Raw genomic sequence first — 8,632 nt, 5'->3', positions numbered from 1 at the left:
TTCAGTTGTTTCAAAATATTTTTGTTGAAATGTTATTTATTATCGACAAAATTTTAAGGATATACTATGTTATGTTTTGTTTTTTTTTATATTAAATCATTTTAAATAATTATTTTTAGATAGTATAATACATATTTTAATTACATTTATATAATAATTTATTTATTCATAAAAAACAAAATATTAATATATAAATATTAATCTCCGACTATTTCCTGACTAGTTCCCGATCAAATCTCCAATGGTCCTATCTGTCCGACTAGCATTTGACTTTTTTACAACCTTATACAAAACTCGGTTAACAACACATTTCATTTGTGTTCAAATTTTGTATTTTTAACAAGTTGAAAGAAAATGGTAAAACATATAATTCTCGATATAGATAAATTGAGTAACAATCTGTTAACCGAGTTTTATGTTCACAATTTATTTGTTTATGCATATTTTAATTTTAAATGTTTTGTCATATAGTAGTGAAATGTGTTGAAGAAGGCAAGCACATGGGTGAGGCATGGACCAAAATTTGGGGAAATGTATTGTATCAAACAGAGCTCACTTATGGACACACTACCTAACTAATCATTGGTCATGGCATTCTAATCTCCCCCTTTTCATCTACCTAACTTCCATCCTTATTAATTATATTTATTAATTATAAAAAATTAAAATAAAATTTTATTAATTATATATATATATTAAATATTGTGATTTTAATTCTTACCAAAAAAAAATATTGTGATTTTAATTTCTACCAAAAAAAAATATTGTGATTTTAATATTTGAATTATATGTATATATATAAGTAGATACTGATATCATAAAAAGAAATCTATATATATGATATTAAGGAATATCACAGTGTATATAATATAGTATTGGGTGGGCCTTTTTTAAGTCTAGCTACCAAAATATTCGTTTATGGTTATAACTTATAGTTTACTAGACATGAACTTTTCTTTTTCTAATTTAGTGTTAACTAGTTGGATGTATATAAATTTTAAATTATCAAAATACTAACTACATGTAAAAATTATGTTAATTTATGAAGATATATAGAGGAAATTCTAAAATACTTGTTATGTATTTATTTTTTAAATTCTAATCGAATGGATAGTTTGAAAGATTAATAAATGAAATTGTTACGAAGAGCGAAAAGAACACAAGCTTTTGTTTAGCTGGGGTTGAAAATTCTCCAAATTCCTTCTAATTCTATACGAAGATACAAAATGTAAGTTACTAGATTAAATGAATACAACTACATCTCTAATTTCAGAGGTGGAAGATTGTGTGTTTGAACTAGATATGTTTATGGATTGAGTCAGTCTGGGTTCGAATCGAGCCTAATCAAATTTTATACTACTAAATTATATTTTCCAAGTCCAACCTAGCTCGGGTTATATTTACATTGGACTCGGGTTGGGTTGGGTCAAGATAAAAAAAAATGATTCCCAATCCCAGCATAGCACACTCAATTAATATATATGTATATTAAAAAAAATTAAAATTAATATTTAACTCTAAATATGAATAATAAAAAATACAAAAAAAATAAAATTTTAGTTAATTAATTAAATAAAACTTATATAACCAAAAAATATTTAAAAGAGTAATAAAATTATAAATAAAATGTATATAATATAAGGACGAACCGAACCGGGTTGAGCTCAAACTTGAGACAAACCCCAAGTTCAATTCATGCTATGTGCAGGTTTGAGTGCGTTTGAGCTAGACTGGACTACTTCTTAAATATAGATCTCCAAGGTCAACCTATGAGAGATGGGCTTGAGCTAACCATCGAGCTCATGAACATGTCTAATTCGAATCCAATCTCTTAAAAAAATTGTAAGTTACTAGACAACAACGGAATTTCAAGCTACAATACTTTCTGATAATCAAATCCCTCAATCGTGAGCCGTAACCTTTCTAACTTAACTTAGTTTTAACCCTTCTAATACGAATTGAATGTTGAAAGATGAAAAAAATAGAGGTTTTAATCTTAAACCAACAAAAGGAATAATTTGCTTGAGCTTAGATTTGAAGAAGATGAACCCCGGTTTAGGATAAATCCTAGCCTCCATTGGAGTAATTTGTGTTTGATTCATAAAATGATGCATACAACTTAAAAATTTAGCTTTATATACCCACTAAACCGTACAAAAGAAAATACAATAAAGTCCTTAACAACAAACTATCTTAACATAAATTAAAAAGCGCTAAAAAAGACAAGTACAACTCAATGCCAAAGTAGTAAATGCAGAGTGGCTGAACTGTAATAAAATCGATGGAAGGAATAGTCCTACTTCTCTTCCAGACATCATGTCCTCTCCTCCACACGACGTGGGTTTGACATACCAACTCGTCTGAAACCCTCAGAGATCCTCTTGATCGTTTCGAATGCTCACTTGACTTTATGGAACAGAATGAACGAATTTATATCCTCGTTATAGTTGACCAAATATGTTAAAACGAGTAGTCGAGAGAAGTCGGGTCAAAAGGGATTCAACTCAAATCAACGTGGAAGAATTTGAGATCATCGTTTTATTATTATCCCGAGAAACTAGTGCCAAAAATAAGACAATTTGAGGTTTCAGACGAGCTGGTGTCTTAAGCGACGACATGCCGAGTGGAAGAAATGACAAACTATGTGGAAGAGAAACAGAGTTCACACAACATATGGAGTTCTCCACACGTCGTGTGAAGAGTCCACACAGCATGTCAACAAGCCACACATCGTGTGGCTGAGAACATAAAACTTTATGTTTTCCAAAATAGTATTTGAACGTCGTGTCAAGAGCTTGACATGTCGTGTCACATGCCAAGACCAGCAGACCCTCTACCTTTCAACTTCCTCCTATTTACTACAGTAGTGCCACTATCCACCATCCACCTTATTATAGTTTGCCACTAAATATTACTAGTTTGCCATTGATTTGTACTTTATTCTTTTTAACCTTAATGCATGTTAAGCTAGTTTTTTCTTAAAAACTTTATTGTATTTTCCTTCTTGGAATGTAGTAGATGTATAAGGCTTAACTTTAAGTTGTGATGAGAAGTCGAGATCGGAGCCTGCTGGATGGGCAATTTGCACCAGGACCAGTTCCGTGAAGACACTACAACGATTAAATTAGTATTGTGAGGTATAGAGAGAGAAAGTAGTAGTAGCTAGAAAGAGAAAAGCATACCCATTGTGCTACCAAATTAGTGGTATTTATAGATTATGAAGGAAGATGAGTGTGTAAATGACCTGAATGCCCTTAAAACTCAAACACCTACATTGTTTCATGGGCATTCGTGCCCGGTGTGATGTCTGACGTCGACCGATGAGATCGACGGGGAACTCGGGGTCGACACGACTCATATGCTTTATCAAGTTGCCGAATTTCGCATATCGTTCTTCGTAATCTTCAGTAGTAATGCATCTTTTTTTTCAATCAAAATTATCATTTCTCCACTAAAGACTAGGGTTTATGTCTCTATCAATTTGAGAAGCTTAAGAATCCGATTGAGAGTTTATACTCCTTGTAGCTTGAGAATCATATCTTTATTGATCAACGGCTAAACCTTCAAACAAGTTATACTCTCAATCTCTCTCCATCACTAGCTTAGATGAATCCACATATCAATCAACTTTTTATATTAACCAATTAGAAAAATAAATTTCAGCTGATCCATCTTTAATCTCCAAGTGTAAACCCATTTTGAGCCAATTTGTTAACTCAAGCAAGACTAACTTTTCTCCATCATTGGTCGAGCTACTAGCTCAAATTTTGCTCTAAATGCAAACTAGTCCCTTTTAAAACCATAAGGCCTTGATTGGATGGGGGTTTAGGAGAGTAAATAAAGGAAGGGAAGGGAAGGGAAGGGAGAGGAAGGGGAAGGGAAGCACTAACCTTACCATTGTTTGGTTGGATGGTAAGGGTTTATAAAGGTTTGTACCTTTCCCTTGTTTGGAATGAAGGGTTTGTAAGGGAATGAAATATTATAAAGTGACTAAAATATCCCACTCAATTAATTATGTATATTAGTTACTTCTCATATAATTAAATCATATTACTTACAATTGTTTTTAATTACATATCTAAATAACAATTATCCAATTTCATATATTATTTATTTAAAAATCTAATAAATTATAGTATAATTTAAATTAAATTATAAAATATATATTCTATTATTTTATTATATTTATATGTTAATAATATTAATAAAAATAATAACTATTTAATTTTTATATCTATTAAATTATAATAAATTCTTAATGAAGTTAACTTTTAATATAAATGAATTATGAAAAAATACATTGGTATTGGTATGGGTTTGTTTGACAACCACAAATTGGCTTTTCTTTTTGCGGCAATGCACAAAAAAAAAAAACAATGGGATAATGAAATTTTAACAAGGGTAATAATGGAAAATGAAATTTGTAACCCTCCTAAACCCTCCAAATTGGTGGGTTTGAAAATTGAAACAAATATACACAAATCAAACCCTTCCAAACCATTCTCAAACCCTTCAAAACCCTTACCCTTCTAAATTTATATCCTCTAAACAAGGGTTTCCACAAACGCTCCCAAACCCTTCCCTTACTAACCCTCCCAAACCCCCCATCCAATCAAACCCTAAAAGATGGCTCTTTATTTTAATTAGGGTAATTAATTTATTAGTCCCTATATTTTGACAAAACACACTGTTTAGTCCCTGTATTTTCAAAAACACACGGTAAAATCCCTAACGTTTTTCTCGGTGAACGGTTTAATCCCTAACATTTTTCTAGGTGAACTGTTTAGTCCATGCCGTTAGACTCTCATGAAGATTCTATTAGTCAATTTGGATTTGCGTTCTTCTTTTCCTTTATTTTCCTTTCCTTTAAACTCTAAAGCATCTAAAATCAACTTTGAGTGTTCTTGTTCTTGATTTTCTTCTTAATCGTTCAAATTCGTAAGCATTGGGTCTGTTCTTTTTCTTGTTCTCCATACAAATAGCTTCTTCTTCTAAATTGGATTTCCTCTTCTGAAGTTTGAAGGTAAATAGTAAAAGGGTAATTTAGTCATTTCCGAAGTCATAAAAGGTAAAAAATCTAACAAACAGACGGAAGGACTAAACAATTCACTGAGAAAAAAGGTTAGGGACCTTACCATGTGTTTTTGAAAATATAAGGACTAAACAGTGTGTTTTGTCTAAATATAGGGACTAATAAATTAATTACCCTTTTAATTAATACCAATGTCATTGCATTTTTTATTTTATCATAGACATCTCCTTAAAATTACATTATTAACCTTTCATATAGAGCAAGTGGTGATACATAACCACTCTAAACTTCAGTTTAGAAAGCTAATAAATTAGGAATTAAGAGAGTTAGTAGTAGTATCAGTTTAATCGAAATCGAAGTTTAGGTATTTAATCCTGAAGTTGCAAAACTTAATAAATTAGTTTAAATTTGACAAATTTTTAGGTATTAAAACTGATTACTTTTGGATGAATGTGTCAATTTCAATGGTAGGTTGATACCTAAACTTCGATTTAGATTAAACTGACTCTGTCGGCTAACTTCAGAGGCTATTTTCCCCCTTAATTCAATAAATTATTTTAAACAAATTAAAAAAGTTCATGAATGATTTCAAAATTCGGAAAGATAACCATTACGGCAGTCTCGAAGTGGCTGTGTATGTTTAAGCCATGAATCTTAGATTGCAACATATAAGTATATAGTGCATTTGAGTGTAGATTCAAAGATTCAATTGTAGAAATATGTTATCCTGAAACTTTTACCTCTTGTAATTGTCTATAAACTTTTACCTCAGTCTAGAAAACTTAATTGTCCTCCATGTCTTATTTATCGTCCTAAACTTGCTTATATTGACCTATTAACCTCTTAACTTTCTTAAAACGATCGATTGTCCTCTTGAACTTGCTTACAATGATATTGTCCACTAAACTTACTTCAAGTGATATTCCAAAATCTCTCCACGTGGACTTAAAAAGGGCAATATATAAGTGAGTTCATATTTCTAAAGTATCAAAAGGGCTAGAGTATTACAAAGTAGATACGAACGAAAAGATCTCATCTAATCATAATTACTTTATTACTAGATGCTGATTAGCTCATATAATAGCTACCAGAATGATCAAACCTTCAAATTGACAACTTACAGAGAAAAAAGGAACAGACTTTTGAATCAAAATTCTCACACATGGTATATCTAGACATTTGATCATTTGATTGAGCAAAATCAATAAGGAGGAACGTATTTAGGGATTTCACCTTTTCTGAGGAAGGACAGAGCATATTCAGCAGTTTCAATAAGATCATTGATATTATGAATGGATCTGTCCTCCGAAGCAATCATGAATATGGTGCGAGCTTCTGCCTTCTTCGCCAGTCTTGCGGCTAAATTAAGAGGCAACTTCGGAGAATTCAGGCTGCGGAGTATTTGGCGATAGAGGGAAAGAACATGTCCTCTATTCCTCGACAGATCTTCTGCCGTTGCCCATATCAGACCTTTGGCCATGGGAAGAGCTTAACTATGGAAAAAAGAACAACATTCGGATTAGAGGAAATAATCGATGACAACGGATTACAAATCCTCCATTTAGCTGAATCTACTGACTAGTTGCTTTCAATTTCAATTATTCTATGCAAAAGAGAAAAACTTCAAAGATGAATATCAGATATTACCTGAAAGAATTGGAAATACTTGTTCTTTGGCCATCTACTTGCAATTTTATGTCATGGAATACTCAAAAACACATAAAAAAAATGAAATTAGCATACTTTGGCTACCAATACCATATGGTTCAGCCAAGTGGAGAGTTTTTTTTTTTTTTTATCTCATTCATATACCCACTCATAGGGCTGTAAATGAGCCTCGGTAAAAACTCGATCGTATTCGATTCGATTTATAAATGAGCCAAGTTTGAGCACGGTGAAGTTCGCTCAAAAGCTCGCGAGCAGGCTCAATTATAGGTTCGTAAACAAGCTCATGAGCAAGCTAAATTATAATGTTTATAAAGACACGTATAAGCAAACTTGGTTCAATTGTTTTTTTATAATAATATATTGAAATATAAACTTTTTTATAAACTTTAGATTTCAAACTAAAGTGTTAAAGAAAATTTAGATCAATATAATTAATGAGTTGTTAGCAAGCAAATTTCATAAACAAACTCGTTACAGCTCTGGTGAGCAGTTCATGAACAAAATGTTGAGCTCGGGCTCGAGGTAGTTAATTTTTTGAGGAGCAGAGGCCTGACAAGGCCAAAGCTCGGATCAATTACAGCCCTGTCCACTGATATGGAAGTTCAAAAGGAGTATATGGTTAACTTGTTGAATAAATTGGTTGAGTTTTGAAGGGCTTTCTTCATTATGGATTTTTATCAAACACATTGTGAGCATAGCATACAAGGAGTTTATGAAATTGACATTGACACATACAAACACAAATCAACTAGTATATATCAATACTTATCATAAAATTTCAAGACAATCATCAACATCTAATGAATTTCAAAACCTAGAGTTGCATACTTTCATTCAAACCTGAAATTGAAAATTGATGCATTTTGGGTAAGAAAGAGGATAAGCTTACTTGGAGAAGAGAAGCAGCTGCAGTTCAAAGATTTCGGTAGCCTCCTGCACTCTTTCTCGACTCCTCTCTCTGAAATGGGGTGAAAATAAATTAAATTGGGCGGGGAGCAGGAGCCAGGAGAGACACGAAGGCTTGGTGCAGGCAGATGCCCTCAACCTGCCACTTCTTATGTTTCAATTAATTTTTGGAAAATTTATTTCCAAATCCACTCATAGAAGAAACGTCGTCGTTTGATGTGGATTGGAGAACGTTAGTTTCCTTAAAGAAAAAGAAAAAAAAAGAGAATAAAGATTAAAATTGAGTCCCAAAGTTGGTATGAATAATCAAGGCAAAAAGCATCACTATACTATACATGACATGAAAGATAGAAGAAGAATTGATAAAAGATCCTGGATGAAGGAAGAAGATTCGCACAAAGACCCTGAAGAAAGGAAGAGTATGTCGGATAAAGATCCCTAAGAAAGGATATTATTAAGTCCTTAATATTTTGTTTGGAAGAGCTTCGAATATACTGTGGAAGGTGTTCATGCTGGATGAACATCCGGACACGTGCATAAAAAATTAATTGATTTTTGACAAAATGTTGGTTCTTGTGACGGTGTATGGGAATACCCGTAGAATATCAAACAAAATTTTGAATAATTACAACAACAAATAAATTGATATTTGACACGGAGTTAGTGGTGTTCTTTTCTACTTAAATCTTTTCTGCTAACCACTCCACAGCACTTCATATGAATTGGTTAGCCAAAAAGATTTAAATAAAAAAGAACACCATTAGCTCAGTGTCAAACATCCATTTATTTGTTACTATAATTATTGAGAAGTCGGTTTGATACTCTCGAGGTATTCCCATGCATAATCACAAGAATCGTTATTATACCAAAAATTAATCAATTTTTTATGCACCTATCCAGATGTTCCTCTTACATGAATACCCTTCCGCAGTATAATCTGTTACGATTTACACTTTACAGAAAAGAATTAAGATGAAAAAGTTCAGAGGTAGGAGATAGAAAAAGAAATCAGAGAATAGAGAGTGA

At 32.1% G+C, this 8,632-nt stretch overlaps 1 protein-coding gene across 2 annotated transcripts; it reads right to left on the bottom strand.

The window, feature by feature from the left end:
- Positions 1-6,048: 6,048 nt before the first annotated feature.
- Positions 6,049-8,319, bottom strand: LOC136202167 (uncharacterized). Of its 2 annotated transcripts, XM_065992670.1 has the most exons (3): positions 7,590-8,319; positions 6,680-6,740; positions 6,049-6,525 (listed from the first exon to the last, which is right to left on the bottom strand). In XM_065992670.1, exon 3 carries the CDS (start codon positions 6,510-6,512, stop codon positions 6,234-6,236), a length of 279 nt encoding a protein of 92 aa, XP_065848742.1. In that variant the 5' UTR covers positions 6,513-6,525; positions 6,680-6,740; positions 7,590-8,319; the 3' UTR covers positions 6,049-6,233. The 2 variants fall into 2 exon arrangements, with proteins under 2 accessions (XP_065848742.1, XP_065848741.1); XM_065992669.1 differs by lacking the exon at positions 6,680-6,740 and having other exon boundaries at positions 7,590-8,300.
- Between the last annotated feature and the right edge of the window lie 313 nt (positions 8,320-8,632).

Source organism: Euphorbia lathyris, chromosome 8 (assembly GCF_963576675.1).
Source record: "Euphorbia lathyris chromosome 8, ddEupLath1.1, whole genome shotgun sequence".
NCBI lineage: Eukaryota > Viridiplantae > Streptophyta > Magnoliopsida > Malpighiales > Euphorbiaceae > Euphorbia > Euphorbia lathyris.
This window is presented reverse-complemented; position numbering and strand designations above follow the sequence as displayed.

Coding starts and splice junctions, on each gene's coding strand:
- LOC136202167 (XM_065992670.1), bottom strand. CDS start 6,512: ATGGCCAAAGGTCTGATATGGGCAACGGCAGAAGATCTGTCGAGGAAT.